At 42.0% G+C, this 17661-nt stretch overlaps 1 protein-coding gene across 1 annotated transcript in view; it reads left to right on the top strand.

The window, feature by feature from the left end:
* CLTRN (collectrin, amino acid transport regulator) overlaps window positions 1–15103 on the top strand; it is a 22330-nt gene extending 7227 nt beyond the window's left edge. The window contains exons 4-6 of the mRNA XM_029930293.1: window positions 1784–1897; window positions 6202–6396; window positions 14286–15103. Of these exons, the coding sequence (XP_029786153.1) occupies window positions 1784–1897; window positions 6202–6396; window positions 14286–14442 (466 nt within the window). The 3' untranslated portion in view covers window positions 14443–15103. The remainder of the gene's footprint in view (window positions 1–1783; window positions 1898–6201; window positions 6397–14285) is intronic.
* The last annotated feature ends 2558 nt before the right edge of the window (window positions 15104–17661 follow it).

The following is a 17661-nucleotide window of genomic DNA, read 5'->3' as shown; positions in this document are numbered from 1 at the left end:
TCCCTCGGAGGCCCTGGACTGGCCACAAAGAAGGGACACTCCGACTCTCCACACAGGCCTGCAGGCCGATGGCCTGGCTCCCGGGCTCTGCCCCCTTCTCTTGGCCTGGGGGGCTTCAAAGAAGAGAGGTGTGCGGATCCCCGTTTCCCTTCCTTGCATTGGCCAGGGGCCCTCAGCGGGGCCTCCTTGGCACCGGGCCACGGGGGCCCCTGTAGAAGCCCGCTCTGCGCTCAGCAGGAGCGAGCTGGAGGTCAGGCTCCAGATGTGCGCGGGGTCTGGGCATCCACAGCCACTTCTCACACTCTTGCGATTGCTAGAAAAATCCAACCCCATGAAGACCTGGAGGGGCGTTTGCAGTGAAAGCTTCTCTTGGCCTTGGGGACTAACGCCCCCCGGGCTCTGGCATGGTCCAGCAAGCTGGCACAGTGTGGGCAGGCCGGTTCCAGACCCAGGAGAGGAATTGGCTTTGATCTGGACCCTGGCGTCAGTGGGCGAGCCTGGACCAGATGGAGCCTCGCTTCTGGGCCGGGTGTGGCAGCACAGCCATGGCTGTGCCCAGATGGCTACCTAGGCAGCTGCCCATGATCGAAGTGTGGCCGGGTCAGGACCACTGAGGGCGAAATTCGGCTTCTGGAGGTTTCTAAATTCTGCAGACACAAAGCACACAGGGCTAGGGGGACCATTGGTATCAGGGCACAAGGACAGCACTTGGGGTCACAAGTGGGGGCTCCCTGGGTCCAGGGTCCTGCATGTGCGGGGTCAGTGCCCCATGGACATGGTGACTGCGTGGGGCGCCCCCTGCTGCTGAGGATGGGGCTGGAGGGATTTTCTAACAAAGGAAATTGTGTTTGTTGGTCCCAGGGATTTAGCTCCAGCATAGGGGCCAGGAGGGCTTGACGTCTGTACTTGACATTGCAAGAGAGAAAGTGGAGTCATTTCTATCAGGTCCCCAAAATTGCAGAAAATTGACACAATGGCCCTCTCTTTACTGCAAAAATGAACATAATACACCTGAATGTTCTTTTAAGGAAAAATAAGTCAATTTATTCGTAAAAGGGGTATGTTTTTCATTCTTCTAGAATAGTACCTAATGTCAGTCATCTCTGCAATCTGAAAATGGTGAAAGCCATTCAGGATTTATGTTTTAGCTCTGTCAGTGTTTAGTTATGTGGACTTTCCTATAATTTTCAACCTTTATGTTCTTCATACACTCCTATATAGATTATCTCCACTCTGAACACTTATGTCATTTCTTTTGTGTCATTTCTACTGGTAATCTATGTATACAGAGTAGAGTGAGTCAGCTCCAGTACTGGCCTAGGAGGGGGAGGGAAACGTGGTCAACAGAGCAGGCAAGTGTTGGCTGCAGAGTGGGTCCTGAGACGTAGATGGCTGAATGAGGAGGGCCTACACAGGGCTTGATGAGAAGGGGAGTAGAAAAGGCTTCTGTGGTTCGGATAGAAGTCCAGTGTTGGTGAAGGGCTGGAGGCTGTGAGCTCACGAGTGATGGAGAATAAGATCGTCAGCGCTCTACTGTGTCATTTTTCTTATTTTTTCATTTTAGTGGACCCTTATTTAAGGGTGGATTCCTAAATATATGATTTTCAAACAAAGGAAATTTTCTGTGCTAGTTTTTTCTTAATAAGATATTTCTTCATAATCATAGATATGATTTCATTCATAGCTAAGAAATATTTTAAGATGGTTAGAACACCAGAGTGGATGTTCTGATGGAGTTAGATATTATTTGCTTATAATGTGTTTTTCCCCTCATCATCTGCAGAATTTCCCACGTCCTAGTTTGCAATGTAACCCAGCGAGTGTCCTTCTGGTTTGTGGTTACAGATCCTTCGAAAAATCACACCCTTCCTGCTGTTGAGGTACAGTCAGCCATAAGGTAATCACTGCTAAATCAACTTGTTGATTAGTTTTCTGCTTTTATTGATTTTGAAGAATTCTGTCTCTTCTTACAATGACTTCTATATTAATATGTCAAACACTTAATTTCATTAGCTTGTGTTAGCGATCAGTTTGGACCAGTGGTTCTCATCCAGGGATGGTTCTGATTCCAAGGAGACATTGGGAAATGTCTGGAGACATTTTTGTTGTCACAGTTGACGCGGGGTGTGTGTTGGGCGGGGTACTACCAGCATTGGGTAGACAGAGTTGGGGTGCTGCTAAACATCCTATTATGCACAGGATAGCACCTCAGAACAAAAAATTGTTGAACCCCAGATGTCACTCGTGCTGTGGCTGAGAAGGCCTGGCTTAAATTTTGGCCGTGCATGTTTAGTACTGTCTTCTTTGTCAAGAACGCCTTGTACGGCACTATTGTATGATGGGGCGTCACGTGGGTCCTGGAGCCCAAATCCTTGAGTTTTTAATTCTGGTTTTGCTAACTGTTTAAATACAGACAAATTACTTCCCCTTTTTGTTTTTCTCTTATCATCTATAAAATGGGAAGAATTATGGTACCTCTCAGAGTTGTTGAGATTAAATGAGTTGATAAATGTAAGGTGTTTTGAAGGACCAGTCGTACCTGTGACTTTTATTTAAAAACCAAGACAAATGTTCTCATTCCTTGGGTCTCTAAGGACTTACCTTCCTAAATTAATGTACAACCTTTCTCTTTAAAGGATACTTTTTTAAAACAACAAGGTAAAATCATGACCGCAATATAAATTAAAAATAGATGCCAGTAAGGATTTTATTGTCTCATTAATTAAAGAGGGAACTAGGAAAATGTTAAAACCGGTTCAAAGGAGACTTCAAGAAACCAAGCATATATAGGAATCAAAATAGTAATCAATCATATTCCACCAGACACTTGATTTTCTATGGACAAAAATCATTTACATTATATCAGTTTCCTACTACTTACAGACTTGCAAAATAACTCAGAGACAGGGGCACCTGGGTGGCTCAGTTGGTTAAATGTCCAACTCTTGGTTTCAGCTCAGATCATGATCTTGTGGTTCTGCGAGTTTGGGCCTTGCAAGGTGTGGAGACTGTTTGGGATTGTCTCTCTCCCTCTCTCTCTCTGCTCTGTCTCAAAATAAATAAATAAAAAGGAAAAAAAATAACTCAAAGAAAAACAAAAGTTGTAAATCGACCAGAAAGGTGTATTCACCAGACCCTCAGTAATATCTTTTTATTATCCAGTTTCAAGTTTTACACAGTTTTTCCTGAGCGTTTGTCTCCTCTCCTTGTGATCATAACAAACTTTCAAAACTGAAATGTGTTCTTAACTTCAAAGAAGAGGAAGGATGCAGTTTATTTTTACTTCACCTACTGTGCATTTTATGCATGTCAGAACTTTCCATCCCTCAAATGATTAATGTTGGGCAAAGGTGTATTGGAAGAATGAGTTCAGGAAACCAACTCTTTCTCAAAAAAGAGTGAAACAAAATAGCGCCCCTCAACAAGTTCCCGAAATACACGTTATGCTCCTCACCAAGGAGAAATATCTAGTGAAAGAATTTATTTGCTCACTGTAAAATATTAACATGGAAGATAATGAGTATATGATCAAATGCCAAAGGTTTTTGTGTGAACAGTCACCCATCTCCCTTGCTCAGGGGAAGGCATGGAGGATCCGTACCAGTGGGAAATGACTTAATCTGCTTTAGCAGGAAGGTTTGACCTGTATTGTTTCTGCACACCTGCCCCTAAAACACAGTGTAACGACTCAGCCCTTAGGGAGTAAGAAATAAGAACAGTGTATTTCACATGAAAAGGAATTTTATTCAGGCCCTGTGAGGGCCACAAGGAAAGTGAGGCCCTGCGGTTAAAGACCTCCATGAGCCTGAGGGAGCAGAGTGAGTGTCTGAGGGGAAGGTGGGGGTATAAATGAGTGTGTTCACAACGAAACGTCTCTGTCAAAGCTCCTAGCAGGAGAAGCTATTAAGGGGGTGAGGATGGCCAATAGAAAGAGAATTTGTGTCGGGGAACGCGTCGCTCTCACCAGGATTATATGAAAAATAAAGGGAACGTAGCAAGAAAGAACAAAGCAGGAAGAGCAAGGAGATGGTGGCGAGAAGGCAGGTGACGGGCGTTGTGGGGCTGAGGGATCCGTGGAGTTGGACCAAATAATGCTAGTTCCACGGATATTCGTGTAGCCCTTCCTGCTTCAATAAAGCATGTTCCTACACCAATATCAACACCAGTTATTTTTGAGTAATTATTATTATCCTCAGTTTATAAAGGAGGGAATTGAGGCTCAGGGAGATGAATTGGTTTGGTGAGGCCACCACACTAGAAATATGAAGAGTGATGACTTGAACCCAGGCACGCTGCCATCACACCCAGTGATGGTTTTTCTCTCCACCAGAGTGTCCGCGCTTCCGGGGTCACGGGAGGGAATGAGCCACCGGTTCTAAGATGTCTGTTTTAGCTCTGTTGTAAGGGCCTGGCCTTCTCAGGCCAGTCTTGGCTGGAAGATGTCTATAGTGACTGACACCTATTGGGGATTTCAGTGGTGGCTGGAGTTTTAGTCTGTACTGATCTGGAAGGTGGATGTGTTTTTTTAAGTTAAAACGTTTTTTTTCATGTTTATTTTTAAAAGAGAGAGACAGCACAATTGAGGGAGGAGCAGAGAGAGAGAGAGAGAGAGAGAGAGAGAGAGAGAGAGAGGAAGACACAGAATCTGAAGTAGGCTCCAGGCTCTGAGCTGTCAGGACAGAGCCCGACACGGGGCTCAAACCCACCAACAGTGAGATCATGATTTGAGCAAAAGTCAGACGTTTAACTGACTGAGCCACCCAGGCACCCCTGATCTAGAACTTCTCATGAGCCTGAGAGACAAAAGAACAGCAAAGTGTTCACTAACCGGAAGATAGAATGAGAATACAGAGTAACGTCTCATTTTACTCTGAATTATACCTTAGTTGTGGGGTTCATTATTATGTGGAGAGGTTTCTGTTCCCAGATTACCAATAATAGTGCATAGAAAAAGGGAAACTTTCCATAGTTTGATAAAAGAAAACTACACTGGAATTATCCCCTGCTGTATGTAGATTTTCTGGCTGGGATTCTTTTTCTCATTCATGAATAATAATGCCTCAACATAGATTTTTATTTGCTAAAGGAGGTCTTTCCTGATAGCTTGGTGCCAGTCTGCAGAGATTCTCAAGCCATTACTGTCAAGTTCAAGGCTTAAGCTGTACAAAATGGTAGTCACCCACCAAATGTGGCTATTGAGCAGCCGAAATGTAGCTAGTCCAAGATTAGCTATGCCCTAAGTATAAAGTACATGTCAACTTTCAAAGATTGAGTACAAAATAAAATGTGAACCAACTCAATTTTGATTACAGGTTGCAATTATATTTTCCTGGATATATTTGCCAAAAAAATTATTAAAATAATTTTGGGTGCCTGGCCGGCTCAGTCAAGCCAGCATGTGACTCTTGATTTCAGGGTCATGAGTTCAAGCCCCATGTTGGTTGTGGAGCCTACTTAAAATTCAAAAAAATTAAAATAATTTCACCAGTTTCTTTTTACTTTTCTTAAATCGCAACTCCTAGAGAGTTTGAAGTCACACATGAGGCTAACATTATATCTGTATTTTCCATTGCTGCTCCAGAGGTAGATGAAGTCAGCTTGCCTAGTGTGAACTCAGTAAAGGCCATACACTATGTCTAAGAAATCCCACATAGTTTGCAAATTCCAGTTAGAAATTCACTTATTTGGTTTCATTCAAGTAAGTCTTTGCTACCAACCCCTCCATAACTGCTGCCATCACTATTAATGCAGATTTTCCCTAAGAAGAGGAACTCATTTACCTTGATAATTTTCTAGATGTTTGGCCTCCTCAAGCACCAGTTAGTCACTATAGTCATATGGAACCACTTGCAGTTTCCTGAACAAATCTCCTGTACCACGTGTCCGTTCCTGTACTCACCACATGCTTCAGGAAGTCAAACATGGTGGGGAAAGCATGAAGCTCGGGGCTTCCTGTCACCTCTAGGACACGCACACGTGTGGAGGGCAGTACACGTGCCTCTCCGTGGCAGCCGGCCCTGCGGGAAGAGGGCCACAGCATGATTGCCCTCACCCAACTGTCTAGTCAACCTCAAGTCTCTTGCTACAGGGAGGCTCTGTTTCTAGAGATAATTATAAACGGGGAGAGATGGCTCTGGACCTTCTGTTTCTAATTGTTTTCCTCTCTTGTTTTATTTGTTTTTGATCATCGCTGTATCCTAGAATGAGTAGGAATCGGATCAACAGTGCCTTCTTTTTGAATGACCAGACTCTGGAATTTTTAAAAATTCCTTCCACTCTTGCTCCACCCACTGACCCATCTGTGCCCATCTGGATTATTATATTTGGCGTGATATTTTGCATCGTCATAGTCGCAGTCATGCTATTGATTTTATCAGGAATCCGGCAACGTAGAAGGTAAGATACTAAAAGGGAGTGATTTAAAGACCATTTTCCTATTTCCTCACGGCTTGGGAAAATAAGGAGCGCATCTTCCCCAAGCTGAAGGTAATGCCTTAAATCTGAAACTTTGAAAATATTGGTGATTCACAAAATGTCACTTAGGCTCTTGTGTTTAGAGACTTTTTGGAGTCCAGTGTCCCTTACTAACTATGACTCCTTCATTATTATCTTTTTCTTTGTTCTACACCATATGAATATTTCATATCAAGAATTGATTTTAATATCCGTGTTATGATTCTGTAAGGTGGATTTACAAAGCTAAGCAGACTTCTCAGGCGGGCAGATACTTTTGTGCTTTCATACTTACCTCCACTCAACAATCGCTTGTCCCCCTACTGTCTGTGGTGTTATATGGAACCACAGCCCTAGAAGTGACCTTTGAATCAACACCTTATATCGGAATCACCTGAAACACTTGTTTAACATTTAGGTTCCTTTGCCCTCCTGCAGACCTTCTACATCATAATCAGTGAAGGGGATGTATTGTAATGAATATCCAGGTAATTCTGATTCACCTAGTTTGAGAGTTTCCAACTTAACTACTTTATAGAGATTCCTACTGCCCGAGTTCATTTATCTGGATTCTGGGGCACCTGCAAACTTTGCTGTCTAAACTACTGCGATTACTTCAAGGCAGAATTGCTGACCAGTGGGAGAGTTACTAAGGTAGGAGCACAGGAGGAGAGGAGATAGGATTTCTCAGTGTGATGAAAGGAAACAATAATTTTGTTTACAAGTACCTCTGATCCAGAGAGAGCCCTTACTCTTCATTGGACCATTTTATCTTCTAAAACCTTCTCTTCTGATACCAAGGAAGAGTAATTCAGGTAAGTGGGAATCACAGGGACATGGTGTTGGTTTTCAAAAGGGTTGGTGCTCGCATAGACACGTGGGATGAGTTTGGCCAAGTGTGTGTTCAACTAAATGTTTCTCTGGGGGTTTACTCCTTTCCATATGTCTCACTCTAGTTACTGGCAGAAGGGAATCATTTTAAATATTGGCTTTTATAAATTTCTTTTCACAAATGATAAGTGAAGTGCTCTGGAATAAAGGAGATTTGTGTCTAGTTCCTAAACTAAACTGAGAGATTAAGGTCAAGTTGTGCTTGCTCGACTTTCTTCATCTTGGCATGACATGTAACACAAAGAGCCTTGGGACAGGTTGTTAATTTGTTTTGTTTTGAGTTTTGTTCACAGTGTAAGAAAGATTCCCTTGCAGTATTTGAATACTTACGCTTAATATGTTTGGGGCTCCTGGGTGGTTCAGTCGGTTAAGTGGCGGACATCGGCTCAGGTCATGATCACTTGGTTGGTGAGTTCAAGCCCCGCGTAGGGCTCTGTGCTGACCGCTCAGAGCCTGGAGCCTGCTTCCGATTCTGTGTCTCCCTCTCTCTCTGCTCCTCCTCTGCTCACACTCTGTCTCATTCTCTCTCAAAAATAAATAAACATTAAAAAAATAAATTAATAAAAAAGTATTTTTAAGTTTCGTATCAATCCTAGAATGCTGTGTTCCTATGGTTCCTAAGGATCGTAACATCTGTGAATGCACTTCATCTCCTTGGTTCCCAGTTTTCTCACTAGCACAATATAGTGTAGGAGTTAGAAGCATGGACTCTGCGACTGCTTAGATTCAAAGTCTTTATCTCCTAGATTCTGCTCATGTATGTAACCCGTGAACTCTTTGCATATCAGGAAGCACAGGCGATGAGTCAGGGAAACCAGGCTCAGGAGAATACGCTTTGTGGTGCCAGAGTCGAGTTGGTTAAATCTTTGTTGCCTGTGCATAGATAACTCTTCTAGAGCAACAGTGAGGCATACTGTAAATAATGAACGTGGTGGGGTCAAAAGAGTTAATGCCGTGGTGTGCTTAGAGTGGTGCCTGACCCACGGCGAGCGCTCAATAAGTGTTAGCTCTCACTGTTATTTTATTATCCTGCCATTTGCCGGTCTTCCAGCTTGTGCTATCTCTTTCCTGCTGAGCGGATTCTGCGGTACTATAATCACTGGGTGTGTAGCGTCATAATCTGTTACCTGGGAGAAGTGAGGCTGTTGTCACAACCCTGTTTTCGCAAATTTATTTCATGTTCAGACTAGGAAAACAGACAGATCTCTTGCATAAACCTGGAGAGCGTCACTAAGTGGCAAATATAGTCGGGACAGTTATGACAGCCTTCTGAAAACAAATTGATTTGTTGTGTTTTAAGCCTGTGGTGGGCTTCTCCTGGGCAAAGTATTGCTTTGCAGGTGTACGGAGGGTGCGGTCTGAAGTGGGGAGAGCCCTGATGGTTGTGGCGAGAGCCCTTCCTAGTCATGGGAAAGCAGGAGTTGCCCCCAGTGCCTTCAGTCATGAGGAAGACAGAGACTTGTCCAATAATCAAACCCATGCATTGGATATTAATGAACATGGTTTGCATGACGCAAAACCTTAGACTTAGAAGGACAGCCTGTGGGGTCATCTAAGTTACCAGTGTGCTTCCGTGGAGAAGAGTGCCACTGCCATCTAAGGTATATGCACACCTCACCTTACTCTTGAGATTTCTCCAGTAAAGCTTTGATGAGTCTTCTGCCTGGGTCAGTAACAGCATTACATTCATTATTCATTTGCAGTCATGAGAAGCCAAACTAGGCGAACTCAAACACCAACTATATACCCTTTAGCCGAATGACCTTGGTCAAGTCATCTGATTTCCATGGGGCTGTTCTGCCCTCTGTAGTAGGAAGAAAATCTCTCACAGGGCTTCTGTGAGGATTGGGAGAGATAAATGTACGTGAAGTACCTAGGACATAGTATGCGCTAAATAAACAGGAATTATTATTATTCAAGCTCAGCTTAACCCATTTCTGTGACTAAAAGATGCTGAAAAAGGATCTCTTTTCCATCCAGAAATTGCCATGATACTGTAAACAAATTTTCTAGTGCAGTGGCTCATTGTTTGGGATTTTATTAGTTAATACCTATTTTAAAAGGCAAATGATCTTATTAGGGTTATTCTTTACTGTAATAGTGGTGAACTGGTTAACCAGATTTCTAAAAAAAAAAAAAATACCCTGATTTTTAGCATTTGCTGATTTCCTATCAAGTGTGAACTTTCTGAATGTTTAACAGTCACCTCTGGCAAGCCCATGCCAGCTGGCTCCAGCACACCGGCGCAAATGCCACCTCCTTGGGAAATAGTTTGATGACGGTGCTTCTCTATTTCCATCTAGTTGAGAATAGCAGTTTGTGGAAATGGGAGAACTGTTGGAGGGAAAAAAAACGTTGGAAAAAGATTTGGTTTTTTTTTTTTTTTAATTTACTTTTGGGAAATACTTAGGCAGCTGGGTAGGTGGGCAGGTGCCCAAGACAGACTGCATTTACTCTGTGGTGACGTCTGGACTGGATCTGTGTCTCGCCCAGCCCACAAGCAGATGGTTTCGATCTCTGGCCAGCTTTATGATGATGGCAATGATGATGACAGTGATGGTTGTGATGGTGATGTGACAGTGATCATGGTGATGAAGTTGCTGCGACGTGTGCTTTAGGAGAAAGCACTGGATCCGTACTCTTGGTTTTGGGTTCCAATCTCAGGCCCCGGCATTTACTAGCTGAGTGATCTTGAGCAGCTCACATATGGAAAATGAGGATAAGAATATTTTTCTTAAGTAGCTGTGATTATAAGAAGACAAAGTCAGGGAATACGCACCAGTGCTTTACATACTGGAAAGTGCTAAAGCAATGCAAGTTACTAGCATCACCATCAAAAAGCAGTTAAAAGTCCTAACATATAACCTGGGACTGTGCTGGAAAAGGAGACACAGTGACACAGCATGATTTCAGACTTGCATGTATATAGTAGGATTAATTTATGAATCCTGTATGTAAATAGACTGTAATGTTAGGGTCTTAGGAAAGGATCTTAACAATGATCTAAATTCATCTCTCCAGAAGCCAAGGCCCAAAGAGGTAAAAATATCTTATTCCTTTATCAACCATCTGCTGTGTCATAGGCGCTCTGGTATTTACCATGGAAGATACATACACAGATAACACGGATGGGCCTTGCCCATGAGGAGATTATGGTCTTGTACTTGGTAACAAAGTCAGGTTAAAGACTCAGCACATAAAACCGTAACTAGTGTTCAAAGTTGAGCAGAGTCATTAGTAAATTCACTTGGTTCCTTTCTGGTTTTGTTTCTATTCCTATAAGGTCAATAGTAAACAGAAATATATTTCGATTTCTACAGATACTGCTTTTCACACAAGGGGTTGGGGCTCAGCCAACAATTTCATATACTGAACCTTCACATTCATGTAAACTCTTAATTAAGTCAATGGTCTTAATAATAGATACGTACATAAAATCAGGAATGTTATAGCTAATAATTGTTTTCCTTTGCTGTTTTTAAATGTACATACTCAATATGAATCAAATATGTGTTTTGAATGAATCCTGGGAAGATTAAATAGAGTTCTAGTTCCCTGGTGAGACCACTCTTGTTTCATTCTCAAAGACAAGCTGCTCTGCATATTTGAGTGTTAGCTCCTTTATTTGAAAAACAGGGATCATAATAAAATCCGTATAATATCGCAATAGGAATTGAGGTGATGTTTACAAAGCGCTTAGTCTGGTTTCTGTCATGTAATAGATACTAATTATTATTAGTATCACTACCGCATGGCAGACACAAAGCAACCTGCCTAGAGTCGCATGGTTAGAAAGTAGTAGTCACCGTATTTAAAACCAAACGGGCTGGGTCCCACAGGCCATCAGTCTCACTGGACTGCGGTGCCGACTGAAATCATTCCAGTAACACCGATATTTTCCCCAGGAATCATTTGTACTGATTATGAGGACACTCCCAATTCCCCAATAATTAAGTCTATTCTGTTTTAAAATCATAATTGTCTGTCGTCTGTTGTTTTTCTGGCCATTCTTGAGCCTTGGCTCTTCAGCTCTGTCCTCTTTGAAAGGAGATAGAAATGTTCTCCTGCTTTTAGTCACCACTACTTTATTTTGAACAAACCCTGCTTCTCAATACCCCCTAGTCCCAAGGGTCACGTGATGGTTTTTGTCCCCTCTTTTGCTCCCTTTCTCTCTGGATTTATGACAAATGTCTGCTCTCAAGGCTCTTAGGAGCTACTTTCAGGTATTTTTGTTACTTGCTGAAAAGTCTTTGTGACCCACCTGACAATGCAGGAACAGCAGCAGTCATTAACACTCCGTTTTATTTTTCAGGAAAAAGAATTCATGTTTTTAACAGAACATCAAATCAGAATGATCCAGAAACATGGTTCTGTTTTATTATTGTTAGTACGAGCAAGGCGCAGGCAGCGAATCGGTTTATTACAGTGCGTACTGTGAATTGTGACAAAGTGCTGTCTTACTGTTACATAACCTTTGAGCCGCTTATCGTGTCCAGCCACCAAGTTCCTGACATTGCAGTTTGTGGAGCCCAGCAATGCCAAGACTCTGAACAACTAGATCTAAGGTCGCAAGAGCACGGCATGTACCTAATTTGCCACTGACACAGCTCCTTTACATATACGTCCATAGCTGTTTCACCCAGACTCTTTTTGGTTGAGAAGTCCTTCCTCTAAAGAAGACAAAATTGTCCTCATTGGTTTGCATCTTTCTTTTTAGTTCTCCCCCATTCTTTTGTGATGCCTGATGGATTAGTTAATAGATAAATTGTGACACTCGATTGTGGCATATCCAATAGCAAAATACTTTCAAGTGATGACAGCGGGATCTCCCGTATTGGAATGATACTGTACCTTTCTTTATGAACTTCAGCCATTTGGAGTTCTCTAATAAACCATCAGCAAACCCTTGCAAAATCTATACTACTGATTTCTAAGGTAGGAAAACAAATGTTTTCCTCCATTCATTTGGAAAAGCAACAATACAAGAGATACAGGAAATATTATGTGTGTATGTGTCCTTTCTTCCCTCTTCTTTTCTTCTTTCTTTCCTTCTTTTCTTCTTTCCTTCTCTTTCTGTGGTGAATCCCATTCAAGATCTACCTTGGCCTACTGTCTCTGTAACTTTGCCTAAAACATCAGTTCACACATCCATCCATCGATCCATTTATCATCCATCCAACCAGCCACTGATCCATCTAACTAGCTAGCCAACTATCCATGTGTCTGTCCATCCAACTCTAAGCATATCACTTGAGTGCCTACTCTGTGCTGAGTCCAGATCAGCTGTTATATAAAATATTTTAAAATTTGGATTTGTCTGATTACTTCCTCCTGCCAGATTCAGGTAAAAATATGTGGTGATAGGGCAGGATAGGAACACAGAATACACAATTTTACAAGTAAACAAATAAAATCTCAGTGCATCAAATCTGGAGGCACTGTCAATTTGTCTCATTGTTGGGGATGTTCACCAGATTTCTTCCTTGACAAAATACAAATATCTCTTTATAATTAGTACATTGCTTGTGGGGGTGGTACAGTGAGACCATGTGAATATTCTGTTCCCTAACCATGCTTTACTCAATGCTTGAAGATCCATTGATGAACCTCATCAGAATGAATTATTATTATAGTGGTGATTTTCTATTTCTGTTACTCTTTCTGTATTAGTTGTCATTATTGTGTAAGTAAGAGCTCTTTTCTCTCCCTTTCTCCACCATATTCTTTAAAACACATTAAAATGGACTTTCATGCAGGACTAATACGAAGCTCTACCTCAGTCATCACTGGGGCATCTTTGCCACCTGGTCATTTACCAGAGACTCACCAAGATTCTAAGGGATTTCCATAGTGGTGGGAGTGCATCCTGGTCACCACAGCAACACCCACATTTCCAGCAGTGTAATCCATTTGGGTCTGTCTCTTTGAAGTTTCCACAGATTCCTGGAACAAAAGCATCTCTGGCAAGTCTGGGAGCATCATGCCCAAAATCATACTTCCATGATGCCCAAACATCTAACTTGTGAGAAACCTCAGGGAAACTGCCCTTCTTTGTGGTTGCCTAGAGGTACCCACCTCTTTTTTCTTCTTTTACCTTCCTTGATAACAAGAATAATTGGCTCAGTGTCTTGGTCTTTCACAAAAGACAGAAGACCCTTTAAATTCAAGGCTACAGCTTTCCACACTCCAAGGAAATATAGGGTAGGACTAAGCAGAGTCTACAAAGGGTCTGAGAATGAGGAACTCAAAGATTTATACTGTCATATAGAGTTTTTTTGGGAAATGACCTGGAATTTTAGCCCTGAGTTGTAATGTAATTAGTAAAATGTGTTCTGGGTTCCAAAAACCCAATTTACAAATGAATGCAACTATTTTGTAATGAGTAGAGCCAAGCAATGATACCTGCACTTTTTAATGGTTACTTCTTTTCTGCAAAGGAATGTGAGTTGATTCTTGATGCCTCATTTCAATTGGATTTCCACTCAACATTTGTAGACTATTTGTCAAATCCTGTGAGAGGAATTTATTACTATTTTAGAATTCAATTTTTGTTAAGTTCTCCTAGGGCTTAATTTTTTAACTTGCTAATTTGCCACACATATTCTTCACATCCTTTCATGCAGTTTGTGTGTGTGTGCAAACACATTCATTCATATAAATATTTATTTGCTCATATACATATTCATGCATATTTATTTTAGTATTCTAAATAAGACCACTTGTTCTGATCACTATGTATATATCATCCATGCAGACTTCTTATCTTGGTAGCAACTTTCACCTCATTAGTTCGTTATGGTCTTTGAAATTTATTTGAAAATATAGAATGTCATCAATTATTTCATTCTACGGTTCCTCTTCCCTTTCCTGCTCTCCATGTTTGTACAGAAAACCAGTATTTCTCTTCCTAGATCCCAGTCCTTCTTTCTGTGTGCATTTAGGATGAGCAAAGGACCAACTGAAGTGGATGACACTGAGGAGAAGTGTGAAAACACGATCACAATTGAGAATGGCATCCCCTGCGACCCTCTGGACACCAAGGGAGGGCGCATTAACGACGCCTTCCTGACAGAGGATGAGCGGCTCACCCCTCTCTGAAAGGCTGCTGATTTGGTCCCCCAGGCAACCCAACACGTGTCTCTGTGCAACTGCTGAGCATTATAAATGATCAAGGGCAGATTGTATATTTTGTTTCACCATTCTTCTCTTGTAAGAAATTTTTAGTGTGCATGAAAGTAAAATGCAATCAGTTATACCGATGAAGACCTTTGGAATCATAAGCTGTTGACTCCTCAAGATATTCCACAATATTTCACTGACAACACAATGTGTAAGTGTAGTCATGTGTCTTTAGTTATTGGTTTAAAAATGCATTCGTGTTAAGCATTTCCAGAAAGAAGGTCAGGCTACTACATATATATATATATTTTTCACACTTTGAAGACCTAAAGAGAAATATTTTTTCCAGTGGAGAATACCTATAATATGGTATATAAATCTTTGGGAATGGATTTTTTTATTGTTTGGATCACTCTGTATATGACTAAGTAAGCAAGAATAAAAAATAATGATTATAACTGAGAGATGAAAATGGGAGTTCAATACATGAACTGAAATTTGATCCTGTTATCACATGAATACTTATTTATTCTCTATCAGTCTCTAATAGTGTAGCCCCATTTGCTGACTATTTCTGCAATTTGTAAAAGTACAATCTATGTGAATTTAATAAAGTGCTAATCACCTCTTTTTAATTATGTGACTGACTGTGGTCTGAGTTTATTTTCATGCTGTGGAAATCAGTAAACCTATTTCTTTATTAGTTATGTGTAATCTATTTTACAGCCCTAGAAATGAATTATTTTTGTTGTGCATATCCTTGCTTTGAAGACAACGTAGTACACTTCATTTCACTTCCAGATAGGCCATGATTCTTCTAAATTCTAATAATAAATTATTACACATTTATGAATAGAATGAAAATTCACTGCTCAGTCTCCTACTGCTATCAACCATAATTGATGTTTCCACACCAGTTTCTAACTCCCTCCCCTGCCCCAGTGTTGCTCTCTGGATACAGACTCCAAGATGGGTCATCGCAAGCAGACGGTTTACTGGGGAATGCGCTCAGGAGATGCACCTGTAAGAAGTGAGGAAGACAGGTGTGGCAAATAGGCTCTAAGATGTCTGCCATGTCCTAAGGTTCACGCCTCCCATTGAGTGAGGATGCGACTGGTGAGTTCCCTCTAATGCACGGAAGACAGCAAAGAGGAGGAGACGTTACTCCTGCAATTACTTTATATCATGTCTGAGTCTATCTTGCTAGCGGACGTATTTAGAGACTCTCTTTGCGGGCTTGACTACATAAGCGGCCATGTTGGAAAAGCCTACGTGGAAGAAACTGAGAGCCGTCTCTAGGAATGTTGGTGGCCTCTCAGCACTGAAGGCGGCCTCTGACCAACAGTCAGCCAGAGGCTGAGGTCCTCAGTCCTTCAACCACAAGGAAGTAAATTCTGTCAACAACTGGTGTGAGCTTGGAAGTGGATTTTGCCCCCGTCAAGTCTCCGGATGAGAATGCAGTCTGGTCAACACTTGGATTGCAGTCTGAGCAGAGGACCCAGTTAGGATGTGCCCAGACTCCTAACCCATGGACACTGTGAGGGAATAAATGTGTGTTTTTTAAGCCACTAAGTTTGCAGTCATGTGTTATGCAGCAATAGGAAATTCATAGAGTAGGATTAGGCAGAGGGACAGGTGGCCAGCAACATGGTTACAGTAGAGGCTTCAGCTGTTCCTTCAAGAAGCTTAGGAGCTGAGGTTATCTCTGATTCCGATAAGGTGGCTGGGCCTTTGTATCTCCACATTAGGCAGTCACGGCCATCGGTGCTCTCTGGGAGAAGGTCTGCTCTTAGGAAAGGCAGTTCCCTGTGACTGGGGGCAATTCCCATTGACGGGATCAGCCGTGAGCCTTCAAAAGCCAACGTTTCCAGAAGCTAGAGATAGGAACGTGAGCCTTGAAGAGAAGGCCTGGTGACCCCGCACCCTCTCCAGTCCTTTGGCTGTAATGTAGCTTGAATGAATACCCCAAATGCAGACCTGATCCTGTTGATTCCTGACATAGATGCTTTTAAATGGCTTTTTATTATCCTTCGGATAAAGCCAGACTCTTTATTTTTTTATTTTTATTTATTGAGTGTATTTATTTATATATATTTATTTTGAGAGAGAGAAAGAGAATCCCAAGGAGGCTTCACTGTGTCAGCACAGAGCCCAATGTGGGACTCGAAGCCATGAACTGTGAGACCATGACCTGAGCCGAAGTCAGATGCTGACCCGACTGAGCCACTCAGCCGCCTCAAAGCCAGACTCTTTAAACACAGGACCTGCTGTGGTTTGACCTCTACCTTCCTCTCGTCTCTCACCCTGCTCCTCTTTCTGTCTCTCACTCTGTCACCCAATCATAACGAATCTGTCACTTTCAGGCCTTCGAACAAGCTGTTCTCGCTACACTATTCCCTGTCTTTCAGCTACTCTTCCAGCTTGTCCTTAGCCTTTCTGTCTTGCTTGCTCCTCCTGGAGGTCTTTGCTGGATATGCTCCTAGACTGCCCAGATGATTATACTCATCTTGCTGTTTTACAGTTTTATTTAAATGTGTTTTTATGGAGAAAGGAGACCATAAAGGCAGGAGTACCCTGGGGCCCACAGAAGCCCTAATACAGCCTTGTCTCCATGGACATTCTCCTAACCCACTTCACTTTTGTCCTGCTTCTAACCAGACAGAATTAACCACTGGTTTGTAACCCTACGATAGCCATGCATCTTTTTAATTAAGATCATAATATTTTACTTTATTTGTTTTTACCTATCTGTATCTTCACACTAAATATGTTCTTGGAGGCAGTGTTCAAATCACTTAGCACAGTACCTTGTCTTCCTCTTTTCTTCCTTTCTCCTTTATTCTTTCTTTGTTCTTTCCTTTATTCTACAGGGGTGAGCAAAATCGAACATAACCACTGTCCTCATGGAGCGGAAAGCCTACATAGAGAAAGTTCAATCAGTGTGTGCCACTAAATAAGTAAATGCAATGGTGGCTCTGGCAAGCTCATCATCTTCTCCTTTCTGAGAACAAGGCTGCCCCTCTGCCTGTACACGGAGGAGTTTGGCTTTGTGGGTGTTAGATTTTGAATTTGGACACCATTTTGACTTGGGAACCGTATGCTCTTTAATATTATTAGGGCTTCCTCATTTTTAGGAGAGGCATCAGATTTGCTCTCAGTTGACAATCTATGATTTAGTAAAGAACCATTTTCTGTCCT

Source organism: Suricata suricatta, chromosome X (assembly GCF_006229205.1).
Source record: "Suricata suricatta isolate VVHF042 chromosome X, meerkat_22Aug2017_6uvM2_HiC, whole genome shotgun sequence".
Lineage (NCBI taxonomy): Eukaryota > Metazoa > Chordata > Mammalia > Carnivora > Herpestidae > Suricata > Suricata suricatta.
The sequence above is the reverse complement of the archived record's forward strand: the minus strand, read 5'-3'. Positions and strand labels throughout refer to the sequence as shown.